This window comes from Mastomys coucha, unplaced genomic scaffold, assembly GCF_008632895.1.
Source record: "Mastomys coucha isolate ucsf_1 unplaced genomic scaffold, UCSF_Mcou_1 pScaffold9, whole genome shotgun sequence".
NCBI classification, from domain to species: domain Eukaryota; kingdom Metazoa; phylum Chordata; class Mammalia; order Rodentia; family Muridae; genus Mastomys; species Mastomys coucha.
Genome location: NW_022196915.1, coordinates 45,889,134 through 45,909,158, shown reverse-complemented (window position 1 = coordinate 45,909,158; position 20,025 = coordinate 45,889,134). Strand labels below are relative to the sequence as shown.

The window sequence follows — 20,025 nt, the reverse complement described above, 5'->3', positions numbered from 1 at the left end:
ATTCAGATAAATTGAAATCATGTAATTTTTCTCATCATAATGCAATAAAAGTTTTTTTTTTTAAAAAAGAATGAATGAATGAATGATGAGTGAATGAATGAATAAAACATGTTTCTAGGTATTACAGCAGAAGAGAAATGGGGCCTGAAAGGGCAAAGTGGAGTAAAAGAAATTGTGAGCAAAGAAAAAGAGTAAGAACAAGTAAGTCAAGCCAAACCTGGGAGAAGCAGAGAGTAACAAACAGGGTTAAGCTAAGGCACTGTATTAAAACTTCAGTGCTAGTACCTAACCAAATACTCCAATAGGAAGCTGAATTTTAAAAATGCTTTACTGTCAAGAAAGTCAGTGGAAATATGAAGGGCTGGCTTGGTGAAGGAAGTGTGGGATCTTTGTAATCTTCACCAGCACCTGAACCCAATACCAGGAAACAAAACTTATTTCAGTCAATCCTTTGTCTTCTACAAAAGGATATGGAAGCCTTTGCTGATGTAACAATACCTTTTTTTCTGTTGAAAGTCTGAGGATATCCTCAGAGTGTTCAGTAGCTTCAGAACCCATTTACCTTACAAAATATACTTGTTTTAGTCCTACCCTCAAAACTTCTTATTTTCTTACATGTTCATCATCTTGTTTTAATGGGCATTTTACATGTTCAGTAGAGAGGGGAGGTCCAGCTCTTGTCTGTACACACTGCAAATGGAATTCTATTACTTCTTAAATGGTTTTGTAAAATTTCAGGTTGGGATAGTATATTTATTCTTGTTAAACTCTTAATGTCCATTATAGTTAGAAAATTATCTAGAGAAGTAATAATGCAAATCTTGCACCTTTATTAGCTTACCTTAGAAATCCCTTGTCTTCTGTAAATCTGTTCCAATGCGTGCAGCTTTCAGTCACTGGTCAGCACAGTTCTGACAATGAGGAAAGGCCCAGAGTTAATTCTATAAAACTTACAGAAAATATTTTATGCCAAATCTAACATAGTCTCTCATACTTTTCAGTTATAAAGAACTACAAATTAGATTCTCTAGCATAACTACAGACAAATCAAAACAAACCAAATTCCCTACCCAATTACTCCAATAGGTAGCTGGATTTACAGAATGCCTTATCAACATTGAAGCCTGTGGAAATAGGAAGGGTTGGCTTGGGGAGGGGAGCTCTGGGATCTCTGTAACTTCCACCAGCACCTGAATTCCCTGTCTTCTACAAAAGAATATGGAGAGCCTTTGTTGACGTGAGAATATTGTCCTTTTATCACAGTCTAGTAACCTTTAGCTTTTATTATTTCACAGCAAAAACAAAACAAAATAAAATCAACAAAAGAACTTTGAAATGTCACAAAGAGATCAACTTCTGGGTTTTTCTTTTTCTTTTTTTCAGATTTATTTTATTTATTTTATGTGTATGAATACACTGTAGCTGTACAGATGGCCATGAGCCATCATGTGTGTGGCTGCTGGGAATTGGACTCAGGACCTCTGCGGGCGCTGCTGGCTCTGGCGTAATTCACTGTAGTTGTCTTCAGACGCACCAGAAGAGGGTGTCCGATCTCATTACGGGTGGTTGTGAGCCACCATGTGGTTGCTGGGATCCGAACTCAGGACCTTTCGAAGAGCAGTCAGTGCTCTTACCCACTGAGCCATCTCGCCAGCCCTGGGTTTTTCAATTTTGACAATATCATTAAAAACTGAAGGTTAGGATTTTTCTCTTCTTTTTTAATGTTAATGTGAGTATGTTTGTGTGTACAGACTTGTATGTAGCAGGGGTTGTGTCTCGAAGTGTGTATATGGAGTTATATGAAGTTGGTTCTCTTTTTATGTTTTCGTGGGTTCCTGGAGTTAGCTCAGTGGCCAGGCTTGTATGGAAACCACACTACTTGCTGGGCCTTCACACCACCCAAGTTTGGTTGTTTTCTACTCTGCCATACTTTTTTAGTTAGTCACCGTGGACAACTATAATATTTATCTGTACATCAATATAGAAGTTTGTGTATATATCCCTATGCTAGCTAGTTTTATATTAACTTGACACAAGCTATAGCAACTGAAAAGGAGGGAACCTCAATTGAGAAAATACCTCCATAAGATCTAGCTTATTGATTAATGGACGAGGACCCAGCCCACTATGCATGGGTCCATGCCTGGCAGGTGGTCCTGGGTCCTCTACGAAAGCAGGCTGAGCAAACCATGGGAACAACCAAATAAGCAGAACCCCTTAATGGCTTCTACATCAGCTCTTGCCTCCAGGTACTTACTCTGAGTTCCTATCCTGACTGCCTTCAATGATGAACAGTGTTTTGTAAGCATAAGCCAAATGAACCCTCTCCTCCCCAATTGCTTTGGTCATGGTGTTTTACTGCAGCAAGGGAAACCCTTAGAAAATCCCCTATGAAAAATTAAATAACACTTACCCTTCTCTCTGTTAGTATGCTGCCCTTGTATGAAAAACATAGAAGCCACCAATCTGGAGTCTGCATATTCATTTTCCAAGCAGCCACTATAGGTTTAAACTTAACCTAAGCACCTGATGTTCTTTCTTCTTCACGGTAGATGTTTATCCTGCAGAAATGTAGTATAGTTAAAAAAAGAAAAAACTCAGGTTTTAAAGTCACATGGACCTGGGTTTAAATATCAAGTCTCCTACTTAATAACTGTCATAAATGGAATCAAATTACTGGAAAAAACACTCTGAACCTACAAGAAAAATAGGTTGCAATGTACAGATATTAAATGACACAACATAAATGAAAACAAATGCCAGCACAGTACTAGCCTGCTGTGTAAATTATCAGGTCCCCCCACTGTCCATTTTCTTCTCTAGCTTTTTTCTCTCCCTCTTCCCTCTATCCACAGGTTCTGACTATGTAACTCAGGCTGGCCACAAACTCACCACAAAGTCACCTCTCTTGCTACCACCTTGCCAGTGTTTAGACTGTAAATGTGTGATAGCACATTGGAATCAAGGGACTACTATTATGTTTGGTGTACTTCTGGGTAATTTTTACTTAATTCAATCAGTCCAAAGACCTTTCCAGAATAAATCTGCTTAAGTTCTTGTTAAACTTGTTCTGAGTGATTACCAACATTCAGCAATACATAAATACACCTAGTAATGTATATAATACACTATCCTAAAAGTAACAGACCCAAATCCTACTGCCAAATACACCACTGGGCTGTCCAAATCTATGCCAAAAAACTACTAGAAAGTTCCTGTTATGTGGTGATGCTCGGAAAGTGTAAAAATATAGTGTAAAAAATATTTTTTTAGTTATCAGTTTTTCTTTCCTTCTATCATTTAACTTTGTGTCTGAATATATAAATACATGAATTTGTGTTGAAAATATAAGTTAAGAAAAAGAAAAAACCTCTTTTGTGTCACTGGCATCTTCTTTAGGTTATCTAGATCCCCTGTCTGGAGAAAGGGTGATCTGAGAGGGGACCACTTACCTAGAGACTGTGCTATTGTCTGCACAACACTACAGTACATCCATTCTCCTATTAATGGACATTTAAAATGGTTCTAATTTCTAAACGATGTATGATGGTTAATACTAAATGTCAGCTTGGTGAGATCTTGTGTCAATTAGGAGACACGACTCAGGGCAGGTCTGTGAAGGAGTTTCCAGAAAGAACTAAGTGAGGCCAGGGCGACTCTCCACAGAATGAGTGCACCTTCCAAGACTGGCCCAGAAAGGTAGTGTGACCAGCCTGCCTGTTTCTTGCTAGTGAGTATGTCTGCTGCTGCTGCTGCTGCTGCCATTGTATTTCACAGTTCAGACTACTGCTCATTTAACTTTCCAACACTGAAATTCAGAAACCCTCCAAGAATCCTCCAAGGCTCCAGAATCAAATTAGGACTGAGACATTCAGTTTCATAAATGGAATGACTATTGAGTTCTTAGCCTCTCCAGCATACAGATAGCCATTGTTGCAAGACCCAGCATTTAACATGTAAGCCATTTGAATGAATCTTTTAAAATGTATGTTCATTTTACTGGTTCTGTACACCAGGGCACCCTGCCTAATAAAAGCCATGCTTAGGGACCACTAGCACAAAACTATGAAGTTTATTTTATTTTAAAATAGACTGCTAAAAGTTTTAATTCCTGTGCCAAAGGATACATGTATGTGATTTTGCTGAATACTGCAGGATTCCCTCCCAGGCACTTTGTGTTAACGTGTCCACGTTTACCAGCAATGTACCCATTTGCCTATGTTCCCACCAGCTGAAGAGTGCAACATCCAGATTCTGAGGAGAAATGTTTTAAAGTAGATTTAATTTTGCATGTGTATATACATTTGTAGGCACATGTGCACATGTAGGAAAGAGGTTCACTTTAGTTCATTATCATTCCACATTTTGGGTTCTGAGGCAGGAATGCTCGCTGATCCTAGAGCTCACTGACTAGCTAGGCAGCCTGGCCTGCTAGTTAGTTCTCAGGATCCTCCCTATCTCTATCATCGCTCTCCCCCTAGCCTCTTACCACTCCCAGAGCTGGAGTTACAGAAGCCTGTTGCTGTTCTTGGCTTTTATGTGGGTGCTGGGGTCCAAACCTAGGTCCTAGTAAGCATTAGGACAGTAAGCATGTTAGCAAAGGAGCCATCTCTCCACCCCTGAAAAGCTTTAGCACAGCTTTAATTTGAACTCTCTGTGCCAAGGGGAAAAGGGCATTAATTCTTACCCAGCTATGGAACCTGTGAACTCTAACATTTGACCTAGCTGTGTCCATTGGTGCATTAGTGGCATAAATGTTATGGGGGTAACCAACAGCTTTCTACTAGGACTTAAGGCCTACTTCAGAGGGAATTCATGCCTGGCACTTTAAAACTAGGAAAGCCATGACTGGGGAGGTCATAAGCCCTACAACTATTATTTTGCTAAAGGAACACAGCATCAAACTGCCTTCTATATACTTCTAAGTCCTTATACCCATAGGCCAGTGCAACTCTCATCCCTTACCACTTCTTTATACAGCAGTTGGAAGTTAATACAATGACTCACAACTGGTCAATTACAGAGAATAAGTGACTGTAGAGTGCTTATTAGCCTCACATGGGACTTCTACATCATCTCCCTTAACATCATCCCTTAAGACTCAGGGAACACTAAGGAAAAGGAGTCAAAAACCTTTAAGAGCCAAAAGTGGGAGGTGGGGGTGTACTGCTGTGAAATGGTGTCTTTGGGACATGACAAGGCCGCCACACTCATCAACTCATAGTAGCTGTGATTGTGGGCACGAGATATGTACAAGTTCAAGCCAATCAACATTTCAGCAGGAAGATGAGGGACACATGAGGCTCCACCCCAAGACAAAGAGCTATAGACAGTAGATAGTTGTTGGAAGAGGAAGAGAGAAGTTTTTTAATGGTGTGGCCCACAACTTATACCCATGCACATGTTGGCAGTACTAAAAGGACTCTGTGGGGAAAAGAGGGGGCAAAAAACTCACAAAGTTGGGAGGGGTGTGGATGTAGGGTCTGGGATGAGTTCGAGAAGGTAATGGGAGTGGTATAATTTAACTACATTGCATTATATTCATGTATGAAACTGCCAAATAATAGAACAATTTAAATTGATCTATGACTTTTTATAACTATAAACTTCAGCAAGAGAATATACCTATCAGAATAACTTGAATCAATGTTTTGATTTACAGCTTAGGCACAATACTTTCATTTCTTCTAAAACAGTTTCTGATAGTGGATTATATTCTTTTTACATTGTCAAAACTCAGAGCTCTAAAACCATTATTCCCAGCTTTTAATATTGGAGCTATCACAAAATATATTTAATGCTTAGCACTTGACTTGGTAATCCACCATACCCAGAAATGGCATAAAATTCTTGAAGAACAGTCTAGTTGTTTGAATTACTGTTTTTCCTTTAATTGTTTTTAAATGTTGCTTTATTATCTAGAAGAAAACATTGCTGCCAAAAGCATCAAATCCATGTGATATATTTTTCCAGGTCACTTGGTCTTTTTTCCATGAGTTAAAAAAAGTTAGTTTTAAAAATTCAACCACTTTACAAGACTACATCTCAGTGTTAAGTGTTCTGGGCTGAGTTCCAGATTTTGGGATGCCTTTCAACAGTCAGCCTTTATCCTTTAGTGTTAAGTGTTCAGAACTGTACCTCTGAGAGTTGTTGCAGTCTAATGCTTTGGTTTACAGATTTTGTTATGGCTAAATGAGCACAATGTTTACAGTTCAAACTATTTTTATGCTTCCAACCCACCGACATTAAGTACACAATCTTATGCAACCACCGGACTTTGGTTTACATGAGAGGGATTCTTTATTTGGCTGCCTGTCTTTTTCTTTTTCTTAAAAAATAATATTGTGGTAGTTTGAAGGAAAATGGCTCCATAGGCTCACAGAGAGTGGCACTAGTAAGAGATGTGCCATTGTTGGAGGAAGTGTCTCTTTCTGCTGCCTTTGGATCCAGATGTAGAATTCTGATAGCTCTGAAGCACCATGCATGCCTATATGCTGCCATGCTTTCATGTTGACAATGGACTGAAACTCTGAACTAGTCCCAATTAAATGCTTTCCTTTATAAGAGCTGCCATAGTCATGGTGTCTCTTCACAGCAATAGAAACATTAAGACTGAAGTAGTCCCAGGCTGGCCTGGTACTGTCATTTTTTTTGGGGGGGGGAGGGAATTTGGTTTTAATTTCTGCTGTTATAGGAAAGATAGAGTGGGATCTTATGGTGGGCTTAGTCTGCATTTCTCTTATGATGATGATGTTCTTCTCTGATGAAGAGTGAGAAAAAAACAGCAATTTTGTCACTATCACTAAAACTGGAAACTCAAGGGTCAGTTGGGGAATAAAGTTTGAAAAACTGGAACTCGTGCATAAAACTAACACAGGAGCCTTGCTTTAGTCCAGGAAACTACATAAATATATAACAAAGTATAAGAAAAAAACATACCACATTAGATTATAGTATGAAAAGATACTGGAGAAATGTGTCTATACAACATAAAAACAGTAATCTTAAGTATTTCAGCTTAGAGAAATTGTAGCTAAGGTTAAATATTTGTTGTTTCGTTTGTAGCTGAAGTTGATTGGAAACACTTGACCCTCCTGCCTTTATCTCCATAATGCTAGAGTTGCAGCTTTGAGTCACCATGCCTGGTTTAGATGAAATCTTTTAAAGAAACATTAATCAAAAAGAAAAGGATGTCAGAAGTAAGGTAGCCACAGCATACAAGGATAAGCAAAAGCTGGCAGAACTCAGAAAAGGTTTGAGAAAAGGAGGCACTTTCAGTGAAAATGGTGAATGTGTACCCCAGATAATGGCACAGTAAGACAAAAAGAAAGAAATGAGAAACCAGTATCTTTCTAAAAGCTAAGGTAAAAACAAAAGCTGGCATGGTAGTAGGCACCTTTAATCCCAGAGCCTAGGAGGCAGTAGCAGGTGATTGCTGTAGCTCTGTGTAGACACACTGCAGCTAAGAGCTGTGCTAGGGCGTGGACTCACTTCATCCAGGACCCAGTGAATATGTTATTTGCACTGCACATCAGCAACAGGAGTCTGATCCTTGCTGTGTAATTTATTTCTATTTTTTCCTCATTTTCACAGGTTGTTTCCCCAATTGTCCCATGACCATTTCATTAGACAGAAAATAGTTATCACTAAATACCCTTTCAAGAAGTTGAAACCCAGCCACCACAATGGTCATACCATAATATAAAGACCATTGTGGTAATTCCATAGGGTAGTTCATTTTTCTTACGAATAAAGTTATAGGTGAGCATAAACTTTGATTTCATTTCCTCTGGATTCTCCTAGAAAAGGCCAAGACAGACTTGGTTGTTGATGCATCTTCACAGGCTGATTTCTGAAAAGTGATGCAACCCTACCTGAACCAGTTACTAAGGACTTTTATCTTCTTATATCCCAGAGCTATTTATCTTGGAAAGTTTTAAAATATAATGTCACTGATTCTGAAGGTTCTTCCTTTTTGTAAACCGCTGGTCTACCTTGCTCTTTTGTACTCTCTTCCATCTGGTATGGTTATTTACATGCAAGAAAGGACTAGCCTATGAAGACACAGACTTCCTTGCACTAGTGTGTCCAACCTTTTGACACTAACACAATGTTGTCAAGTACAAAGTCCATTCCCCAAAACTGTGCAATCAAGTTACAAAGACTAGCTATGCTGGGCCTGAGTTCATTATACCTCCCCACACAACGCTTTGCTTTACTTGAGATATACTTTAAATGAGCAAACATTCATCAAACATAAAGTTTGTCATTACTCTCAGGAAGAGACATTTCCTCTGAAGAAAATCCCACTGGCTTAACTATAATTGAATGAACCCTGTTAACACTTTCAGGAGGCAGTTTGACTATAACCCAAGGCTATATTAAACTCTCCAGCTTCACTTTGTTTTAGTTGGTCAGATTTGTCGGTATAGGCATCAATACCAGCATGAGTCAGGCAGAGAAGCTCTCAAGCCCCAAACTAGCCTGGATATAAAGTGATACTGAGTCTCATAAACAAAACCAGTAAACAAACACACAAAACCAAAAATCACTGGACACAGTGATACACATCAATAATGCCAGTACTCAGCAAGCTGCCAGCCTAGGTGACATAATGAGATTCTGGCTGATTCATTTCCCACTAGGTTCAACAACCCAATAGGTTCAAACTGTTATACTTTGCTATTTTCCTTCAGAGAAGTAAGCCTTTTTCCTTTTCAATTTTTATTGTTTTAAATTTTATTATATGACCCAGGTTAGAGAATTCTTAACTCTCACTCTGGGATTATAGGCATGAGCTAACTAACTCACTCAGCTTGATGTTTGAAGCTTAGTGATTAACTGCAAGGTTAGTTATTCCCAGGAAAATGAACTAAGTATCTTAAATATCTTTTTATTGAAAAATCCAAATGGTATTTGACATAGTTCTTTTTACAGGTACAGAGTTAAAACAAACAAACAAACATTTAGTGTGTATCTGTCTGTCTATGCATGTGGTAACTTGTGGGAACTATATCTCTCCTTTGATGATGTGGATCCTGGGATTGAACACAGGTTTTTGGGCTTAGTAGCAGTCACCTTACCCAATTGAGCCACTTCTCAGGTCCCAAGACCAGCACAGAACTCAAGGACATCTGAGAGTCTTTGGATGATATCACAGTATAGACCAAGGATCTGCTAATCTTATTCTCTGACTGAAAATAAAATAATCTTAACTGGCTGAGAAATCACGTGTTTTGCATTTTTTTGTTTTTTTTGTTTTTTTTTTTTACCTTAGAAGACAAAAATTGATCAGTGCCTCAAGTCTAATCCAGCAGAAGGGAAAACAAAACACAGGCTCTGCGTGCTGGAGCCCACTCAGCATGAAGACTTACTGCCCTTTGCTTCTCTTTACCTCTCTAGAATGGAAAGCTCTAAATAGTCTTTGCTGGTGGAAGTTTCCCACCTTCTTTGATTTCTGTCTTTTCCAATTCTTTTTTCCTGTCCTGAATCACTGGAGAGCAGTCAGAACTGAGCACCAATTACTTTCAAATAATGTACTTGTTAGTAATGGGAACCTCTGCTGCAGCACAAAAAGTACAAAGTTCTGTGTCCACAGATAAATAAAATGCCATACACATTATATTTGAGAGGGATAAATTCTACCCATCTACCCCACTCTAGCCCCAATCAGGAGCCTCACAGAAACATCATGAGTAGTGACAAAAGTAGTGACAATATTACATGAAGGTGTGACCATATAAAAAAATAACTTGAAATATATTAAGGCATAAAATTCAGCTTTTACGACTAGCCAATATTTTTCCTCTAGCAAAATAAACTTTATCTTTCCATTTAAGAATTCGGCATATTAAATAACATGACATAAGGCAGCTAAATCGGCTCCTAAGATGGAGTTGCCTGGTGAGAGTGGCAGAAGGGTAGAAATATGAGTCTCTGACATCTGTGTGCAACATGGGCACCTGAATAGCTCATCTTCTTTTACATTAGAAAGAGATTGTTTATTCTTAATGGCCACATTCACTTTTTAGTAACTTTATTATGGTAGCCAAATTCTATCTCAATTAAAAAAATTCTAATTAAGGAATATAGGATTTGTTATGAATACCATGACATATTATTGTTTCACTGAGACAAGTATCAGCTTGGAACTTCCTGCCCCAGGCTCCCTACACTGCCACAGTCAATGATAAAATGTTGAATTTAGAAGGAAGAGAACAGAAAGACAAAAGAAAAAAAGCCATTACAGGAGCTGCAGCTATAGACAGGTTATTAAGTTGGACAAAAGGAAAATTTGATTTTAAATGTGAGACATACAGAAGATACTCATATCAATAATCAAGATAATATAGGAAACAAGAGAGAAGTATACACACATTTAGATCTGTTAAGACTATCAGAAATGAAGGGCTGGAGAGATGGCTCAGGGGTGAAGGAACACTAGCTGTTCTTCCAGAGGACCCAGGTTCAATTCCTAGCACCCACATGCCAACTCACAACTGTCTGTAACTCCAATATCTGACACTCTCATACATGCAGGCAAAACATCAATGTACATAAGATAAAGGGAAATAAATTAAAGCAAAAACAAAACAAAGAAAAAAAAAGACTATCAGACATATGTCTTTAGTGCTCAAGCAAAAATCTGACATATAGGTCTCACTTGCATTAAAATGCTAATTTAAGCAGTAAGAACAAATGAGACTATGAATACTGAAGTTAAAGGTTGGCCAGGAAAGGATCCCTATATCCTTAAACAAAAGTAAACAAAGCAACGAGGACAACAAAGACTTCCCAGGAAGCCCTAGATTTAATCCCCAATATCTAGAGGGACACAAGGCAATTAGAGCTAGGATGAGGAAGAGAAACCAAGTGCTTGCCTAGCATGTACAGGGCCCCAACCTGGACCCTAAGCACTGTGAGAGAAGGGGGGAGGTTGATCAAATATATGCTTCTAAAACTTTTTTTAACCTCAACAATCCAAATATCCCACCATGTAAATCACACTGGTTTATGGGAGTTCTCATGACATTTTAATTAATTATTTAGATGCTGAGTATTGAACCCAGGAGTCTCTTGCATGCTCAGTACATGCTCTATCAATGAGCCATACTCTCAGTCCTTTAAAATTTTATTTTTTGTTTTGTTTTGTTTTGTTTTTTGAGACAGGGTTTCTCTGTATAGCCTTGGCTGTCCTGGAACTCACTCTGTAGACCAGGCTGGCCTCGAACTCAGAAATCGGCCTGCCTCTGCCTCCAAGCGCTGGGATTCCAAGTGCTAGGATTAAAGGCGTGCGCCGCCGCAACCACCACCCAGCCTTAAAATTATTTTTAAAGAGCTAGAGATAGATACCCTAATAAGAATTGATTATATAAAATAGCTTTTGGGGAACAATTTGAATTTGTATACTATATTTTTAACTTAGTACATTTACCATATACTCTCTGGTTTCAATCAATATAAATTCATTATGGGGATAAACAGTGCAACTAAAAATACAAGTCTAAAGGTCAAAATGACCAATACTTTTTGTGTCATCTAATCTATGAAATCTTACCATTTTAAATGCCTGTCTCACACCTCAATTTTCACATGCTCTAACTTTTTGTCTTAAACCTTCCTGCAAATCAAGAAGACAACTGGCATAGCAAGAATGGATTTAGACTTTTCTTCCACCACTGCCCTCAGCTAATCTAGAGATAAACACATTTTCCTTTACCAAACTGTTTCCTAATTCTTTTGAAAACAGGAAAATTAAGTCAGTGGGTTTATGGACCAGTAACAGTAATACAAACTGTGATCATACTCATACTAAAGTACAACTAGTCACCCTTTTTGTTCCAGAAAAATTTAGTATGGGTTGCAGCTTTAAAAAGTAAAGCAAAAAAGTCAAGTTTGTGTGTGTGTGTGTGTGTGTGTGTGTGTGTGTGTGCTGTTTGTGTTTGGTTCTGTCACAAAATAGCCCCCTCCTTTACTGCTGACTCAGCGGACTCACCGGTTAACCTTGAATAACTGAAGTTATTCAACCTTGAACGAAACTAAAGTGAAGATACTGATGTGAAGTCTCAGGTTCTCGTGTTTATCAAAACTGTTAAAAGTTAATCATAAAATATTTGTCTCTAACAGGCTAGACTTTCAGATCTAGCAGTTTCTTTCAAATGAAAAACAAAAAATGCTTTCTACTTCCTTTTCAATTTAATTTTTTTCAAGAGAAAACTGGAAAGAGGAAAATACTGTGTCTTGCTCTTCCCAGCCTTGTAGCCAACTCAAATACCCCCCTTAAGTAATACCCTGCTCCATAAAGCTAGCTAGCTAGGCATGACAGATCCAGAAATTTACAAAACTGTCATGGCTTTTTTGTTTGGTTGGTTTTGACTAGGTGCATAAAATATATTTGGTATGTGTAAAATTTAATCTGAAGCTTCACAACTTCCTTTTCAAATGTCAATTTTAATTGCATGGATGCCTTCATTGAGTTTTATTGTTTTGGGGTTTGGTTTTGATGTGATTTTTTTTTTATTTATTTGCAAACTTTCTTAAAATAAAGTTTATAATGTTAAAAATAAGTAAAGGGAAATTTACAAAAAACTTCAGCACCTTTGAAATAAGGGCAAGGGTGCGGCGCTCTTGTAAAACCAGAACTAGAGCAGTGGCAGAAGGATCCGGTTAGGGTCAGCCTGAGCTACGCACCTAGTTTGACGTGAATTTGGAGTATACAAACACTAGTTTACTTCCCGTTTCTGCGGCCCAACCCTTTTTATTTTAGTTTAGTTCTTTTCTTTTTAAGTCACTGAAGGAATGCTGGCGGCACGCTTATGAATAAAACTACTCTCATACAACCTGATGATGTCCGTCTATGCCAAGGGATGACCTTAGTCGAAAGAGCCACTCTCAAGAACTCTGGAGAAGGGCAACAGACTGGCAGTCGGTCCCCGGCAATTGACCAAAAAAAAAAAGAAAGAAAGAAAGAAAAGAAAAAAGAAAAAAGGTTCTCTATCGACCCCTCTCCCTTTCACCACAGGCTTTTCTGTTCTGAATCCTACAGCCAGCCTCTTTTAACCGTGAGAGGGGCCGACGGTGGGAAGCTTCGCGCCACAAAAACTGTTGAGAAACTCTCGGAAACCAAGGGATCAAGGTTAATATGTGAAAATGAAAGCCCGCGCCAGATCTCTAATGACCAGCAAAGCCAAACCGGGGCTACCTCCGCCACCACCACGTCTGCCACCCAAACCCAGGCAGGAGACTCTGGCCGAGAAGAGTCCCCGGCTAGGAACGTCTCCCCGTCACTCCCAACACGCCCGTCACCCCCAGGACTCTCCTTCCAGAACTAGTAGGCTCCACACACACTTCCAGAGCCAGAAAAGGCTCGGGGGAGCCACACACCTACCGAGGACAGCGCCGCGCCACCTCTCCAGCCAAGCGCCCCTCGAGACTGCGGAGAGCCCGATTGGCCGAAGCCGTCAGCGCGAGACAAGCCGAGAGAGCCTCTGACCAATCAGGAGGCAGCGCGTTCCGCCCCGCGCCTCGCCGCGGGGACCGCGCGGAGCGGCCAGGCGTTGAGCGGCAGCGGCTGCAGCCAATGAGCGTCTGAGCTGGCGCAGCGAAGGCGGAGCCCGCCGTGGCCTGGTGTCTCCCGGGCTGAGGGGAAGGCGCCTCAAGACGGCGGGCCTACTCAGGTCTGGGCTGTGCAGGGCGCGCGCCGAGTGCTAGCCGACCTCAACCCGCTGTCCTGGGGGCGGAGGTGACCGGGGCTCCCAGCCGCGTTTCTCCCTCTGTCTTGCAGCGCTCACTTCCGAGGCTGGTGGTTCCTGAGTAATTTGACTACCATGGGCTGTAGGCAGCGGAGCACAGGATAAATTTCAGGACACTAGTCCGTACCACAGGTAAGATTACTCTGGCCATGAACAAATGAAATTATTTATCAGTTGAAGTTGATTGGTGTCTTAGGAGCGACGGACTGACTCACCACTCACAGTCCGATATCAGTAAAGTCGGTGCAGAGAGGTGTATGATTGACAGATCTCTGGCGTGTTGTAACTTACGGTTCTTTGTATGTTAATGAAGAAAACCAAAGTGGAGGAGTAATTTACGTTTAGTCTTAGATTGGGTAAACAGACCTTTAGCTCTTCAAACTAGGCTGCCACATACAATAATAGGACATGCTTCTATTCTTCATCAGAAGCAAAGATTTTTTGCTTATTTTCCCATTATTGTTGTGTGGGTTAACATAGGAACACATGGAACAATTAGACATGTGCCTGACCCTTGACTCACACTCCGTAAATGTCATGCCTATCCAAGAACCAAGGAGATAGTAGTATCTTAGTCTTTTTAGTTCCTTTTTTTCCCCAAGTAAAAAGGAAACTTAGATCTAAATGAAGTTGGCTGTATTTTTTGCCAGATGAAAGTTTGAGACTGGAAAAGAACCAAATTTAAATAAAATTCTACTGACAACCTGGGAGGTGGTGGCTGGGGAGGCAGAGGCAGAGGTGGAGGCTAGCCGATCTCTGCGCTCTCTCCAGACTGAGTTCCCGGACAGCCAGGGTTACACAGAGAAACATACTCTCAAAATCCAAAACAAACAAACAAGTAAAAAGTACACTGACAGTGAAAGGTTAGTCTTGTCTTTGGAAGATAAGCTTGTGGTTTAAGTTTTCTTAACTTTTTTTTTGGCAAACTTTTTTCTTTTGTAAATTAGCTTTGAAGCTATACTGGTGAGAGCTTTTTCTTTAGTTTGTTGTTGTCTGCTATGTGGAAGTCCAGCCTAGCAGTCCAGGATGACTTTGAACTGCTGGTCCTCTTGCCCTTTTCTGAGATGTCAGGCTGTGAGTGAGTGTACTGAGGTGGAGGTTACTAGGATCATCTTGGAAGGCCACTTGGCAGTGTCTCTTTGTGGCACTTGGATATCTGTAACACTCATTTACAGTAGAAAGGTTGATTGGCTGAAGTACGCTTTATGGTTTACATTTACCTTTTAACAGTTTGCATTTCTGGTGAGTGTCGTTACCAATGTGATACATACTTCTTTTTGGTTAACAGATTTTCAAGTTTCTAAGAAGGTTTGGTGTTCTGAAGCATATCACAATTGGTTGTATATGTCAAACATGTTCTGGGCTGAGACCGTAGCCCAGTCAGAATACTTGCCTTGTTTGTATAAAGCCCTGGTTTGGAACCTGAGCACCGTGTAAGTCCAGTGTGGTGGCACATGCAATTGATCCCAGTACCCAGGAGGTAGAGGCAAAAGGATCAGAAGTTTGAGGCTAAACTCAGTGTCATAGCCAGTTCAAGGCCAGCTTTTCTCACACGGAAAAAGAGAGAAATTGTATTCCACTTGGCACTCAGTGGCCAACAGCTTATGCACTTTCGTGTTTTGAGAAATTCTGGGTCTCTATCACCTCATCCCTCTGTTTTGCCCACAAACTACTATGCTGTTCTAGGGTTCTAAGAGGCTTTTCCCATGAGTCTGTTGTGTCATTTTCACCTTATCAGTCTATTTGAAGAACAGTTTTTCAATCCGTGGTCCTTAATTGGTTATTTTTCACAACTGTACATTTCTTTAGCCCTGTGAGGATCAAATATATTCACATTTGTTTTAAATTATTTAATTCCCTTAAGCACAACTCCAGCAGTTCGGTGTGCTTGTTACTTCTTACCCACAATGCAACCTTCTTCCTGTATTTCAGAACTCTCAACTCCTTGGGGAGTTTTCTGCCATCCTTTTGTGTTATGATGTTGATGGGCATTATCTTGAGTTTCTCATGTTTCACTTCCTCATGGGGACCTCACAGACTGTCTGTTGGGAGTTCGCTTTTAGTTTTAAACATGACTGTATACATTGTTTTAAAGCCTTCTAGCATTCTTCTGGCTTATGGTGTGAAAATGACAGAAAAGTTGACTGTGTATTGACTAACACTTTAATAATTAAAAAAAATTTTAATTACTTCTGCCAGTAGATATATATCCTAAGGAAATACCAGAAAAATGCACAAAATGTTTGTTCAAGAATTATGTAGCACAATTTTAAAATATATAAAACTTTATACTGACAATAATTTTTTTTTTAATTTATTAAAACCTTCAATGTATGAATTACTGTCTGAAGCATATAATGTAGCCATTTACTTGCTTAAAGATAATAGTGATTGGAGAGAAATAGAATATATTATTGTGAGCATGGAAAAAGCATATACACTAAAATCTAAAATTTTTAAAATTATATACTTATGGATAATTGCTACCATTTATGAATTCTTCCTATGTGTCAGATATCAAAGTGACAATCTTATCCTCATAACAACATATAAGACAATTACCATTATTATTCCTATTTTTAAAATTTCTATGTTATATTAAGATAAGGTGGATAGTTTGTTGGTTGGTAATGAAAGTGTTAACATGTTAAGTATAGATAGTAGGATTATGAGCGATTCTTTTCTGTACTTGTCTTAATTTTGATGTTCTGTAGATTTTTTTTCCAGTTAATGTTTATCTTTTCATAATGCTTTGTATCGCTTTTAAAGATTAAGTTGTCTTCTTTGTAAATGTAACATTCTTTGTTTTTGCTGCAGTGTTTCATGCATTTGTGGACCAAAACATGGGATGAATTTTTATTTTTAAAAAGACATTGTCAGTAGTCCTGATCCAGCTTTCAACCTGGCCTTGATGAAGATGCTGTGCCTCTTTTTCTTGGACTGGTAGTCATTCTGAAAGTCTTCAAGCACAGTTCCTATTTGAAAATCCAAATACTAAAGAATATTAGGTAGTGGTCTAATGACATACTCTGAGGACTACAGATTTCATAGAGGCTGCAGTTAGACCCCACTTACTCTCTAACTAAAGTGGTTTTGATTAACTTCATTTTGAAGAATTTTAAATAAGCAACGCCAAAAGATGGAAGAAGAAAAAAATGGTAGGTCAAAGAACTCATTTTTACACATTGTATTTAAATGTTTATACACATTTATTCTAGATTGCTGAATTTCAGTGTTTTTCACTATGACTTTGTTTCTTTGCCCCACCCCATTGGTGGGCGGAGAGCCAGCACAGCCTGGAGTGGTTTGAAGTGGGTAGGGTACAGAGTTGGATGTAGACAGAGCTGGAAAGACTGATGGTCTGGCTTTCTAGCTCTCTATCTACACTGAATGCTTGCTGATAACTTCTAAAAAAACAAATTCTAAAATTTTTGTGAATAAAAACTGCTGGCTTGGGTGGTTAACACCTGTGGCCTAGCAGCAGGGAATTAAGTAAAAATATTTATTGCTATATAGCTCCTTTCTCTGGAGGAGCAGCCAGAAACATCTCTGACTAGGCTGGTTAGCCCTTTGTGAACCAGAAAGGAAGAAAAGGAAAAGAACCCAAATCTTTTACAGAGGCAAAATGCACAGAAACATAGACATTCATACACACATTTACATTCTCATTTACACATTAACACATTAACATTTTTGTTGGACCTAACCACCTGTCTTAGATACGCCACAAGTATTCATGCATGCTTACACACACACACACATATATATACACCTACATATAGCCAAACCATCTAACCAACAATTTTATTTCTTTTCTCTGGCCTTTTTAATCCCTTCTTAGACAAAAACTTCTTTAGAAAATTACCTCAGAGATAAAATATTACATAAAAAGGGAGTTCCAGAAGGATGTCAATATTAAGTTCAAAGCAGTGTTTCATTATAATGTACTCATTAAAAGTTCAGAGTAGCAGGCTTTACATGGCCTTGCCTTATCATAGTGCACGCCTATGGCTTTATCCTTGGATCCAAATGTTTTTCCTTGAACACAGATTTGTCCCAAGTCTTTTTTTCTCTTTTTAGTGTGATTGTGAAAGCTCATTGTATTTTGTATTATGTAGCCTTTACTTACTATTATGAGGAGTGGGCACATTGTATTCTTGATTCTAACTTTCTTACATCCTTCTAGCAAAGCAACTAAGACCAGCTATTAAAACTTTCTCCCTACAATTATTTGAACAAATCAGGAATTCTATAGATTCATGAATTCATCTAAACAGCATAGTTTATCTTTATGATATGCAGGAAATCTGATCAATAGGGTGGGCTAATGCCCAGGGATTATTATATTAATTTAATAATGACAGGAAAAGCGTATCAGCTGCAAGAAGCAATCCTGAGATGAAGTCTCTTTGGAACCTTACCATCAAGCTCACTCATCGCAGACCATGCAGAAAACAGTGGGCCACCTCCAGGAAGGCCGCCTGCTAGCCTTAGCCTACCCTCGATGTTCCTGACATTGGTGTGTGTGGTACATACACACATTTGTATGCAGATGCCTAAGCATGTGGATTTCAGATGTCAGGAATGGGTATCTTCCTATTTCTGCCCAACCCCTTTTTTTGAGACGAGTCTTCCCATTAAGCCTGCTGCTTACAAATTTGCCTGAGCTGAGTGGCCAGGGAGCTCCAGGGGTTCACCTGTCTCACCTTTCCCAGCACTTGGATTGCAGATATGCACTGCCAGGCCTGGCTTTTGACATGGTGCTGGGGATCTAAACTTTGGTAGTCGTAATTGTATAGCAGACACTTTCCAGACTGAGCCGCATCTCTAGCCACAAGGTCTTATAGTTTGAATGAGTCTTTATGTCCCTTATTTAGTGACCATTTATAAAATAATAGTTTCATGAATTATGGCTATCTTCCAAATGATGACACATTTCATCGTAGAGTGTACAAAAATCACCTGTTAGTATTTTTTACTTTTAATGGATGGTTAATGGTTGAGAAATTTTTAGGCTTGCCACAGTAAGTCCAAGGTTTCTAAATTGTAATTTTTCACCTAGTGCCTTAAGTTTATTATTAGCAGCCATTTTATCCTTCTAGTCATAGGGTCACTTTGTTCATTTTCAAGAAAATTGTGCTTAATATTCCAAAACTGAAAAACTACAGTTTTATCTGAGATGTTTTAAAAAATAGTTCTCTATTTTGAAGAACAACTAGTTTAGCATTTTATCTTGATTAGTCAAGCATTTGTGTTTTTTTTTTCTTGAGACAGCTACTGGGTTATAATGGCTATACAAATGGCTGTAATTTATATTTGTTTGGTTGGAGAGATTATGTGTATGTTTGTATGAGGACTAGAGATCAACCTTGGGTATTATTCCTCCAGTACTACCCATCCTATTTTATTTTATTTTATTTTATTTTATTTTATTTTATTTTATTTTATTGTGGTGTTCCTCCTCTGGACTAAATGTACACCACCACACCTACCTGTTTTTGAACCTGACTCTAGAGATTGAACTCAGGTCCTTATGCTGACAGGGCAGGCACTTTACTCCTCAGCCTTCATCAAGGATGTTCTTAAGTAAAAATTATAGCAAAGATCAGAGTGACAGGTTTAGGGCAGTGCCATTATCTTGGTTTGTGATAAGACATCAGTAGCTATACTTGCCCAGTACCTCTGTGTTATCAGTTAGCATCTACAAACAGTAAAAGCAAGTGCTTTGCTGTTATTTTTAGTGTATGTAAATGACGTTGGGGATAAAACCCAAGCTTTACACCTAGTAAGCCAACACTCTTCTGCTGAGCTACTCCTTAAACCAGCTGAGTATCACTTTAAAAATAGTTAGATCTTACATGCTCTCTAAAGGAACATGAGGATTCTCAAAGTTCTTCCTACACCATTTTGCTGACTATAGACTCAGAGATCTCTTAGAGATCCTCATGTCCAGCATTTTGACACTGCAACAGAATCATCTACAAAGTTCACACACGGGAACACTAAAGTTGAGTTATACAACAACAAAAAAAAACTCAAAAAAAAAAAAGTCCAAAACACAATCCCTTATGGTGATCTGTTGCAGTAATGGAATCCCTAAGTTTACTTACTATATGATGTTGAGCCATATTCACTGCAAATCCGGGGCATATGTGGCCTGGGGCCCTTCTATCAGATAGCCCTGTGTCCCGAAGCTTCAGTATATTGTTAGTATTGATACACTTACTGAGTAAGTCATAACTTAGTGAATAAATTCAGATCACTATGATTCCTG

At 39.0% G+C, this 20,025-nt stretch overlaps 2 protein-coding genes across 6 annotated transcripts in view; one reads left to right on the top strand and one right to left on the bottom strand.

Moving 5' to 3' along the window:
- The window catches only part of Cab39l (calcium binding protein 39 like), a 108,945-nt gene extending 95,457 nt beyond the window's left edge, over positions 1–13,488 (bottom strand). For all 3 annotated transcript variants that reach the window (XM_031362927.1, XM_031362926.1, XM_031362928.1), the window contains exons 1-3: positions 13,388–13,488; positions 2,414–2,561; positions 842–911 (exon numbers count right to left, since the gene is read on the bottom strand). The gene's annotated coding sequence lies outside the window, so the exon portion shown is untranslated. The remainder of the gene's footprint in view (positions 1–841; positions 912–2,413; positions 2,562–13,387) is intronic.
- Positions 13,489–13,607: 119 nt separating this feature from the next.
- The window catches only part of Setdb2 (SET domain bifurcated histone lysine methyltransferase 2), a 38,640-nt gene continuing 32,222 nt past the window's right edge, over positions 13,608–20,025 (top strand). For all 3 annotated transcript variants that reach the window (XM_031360822.1, XM_031360821.1, XM_031360823.1), the window contains exons 1-2: positions 13,608–13,883; positions 16,569–16,909. In XM_031360822.1, the coding sequence (XP_031216682.1) occupies positions 16,891–16,909 (19 nt within the window). In that variant the 5' untranslated portion in view covers positions 13,608–13,883; positions 16,569–16,890. The remainder of the gene's footprint in view (positions 13,884–16,568; positions 16,910–20,025) is intronic.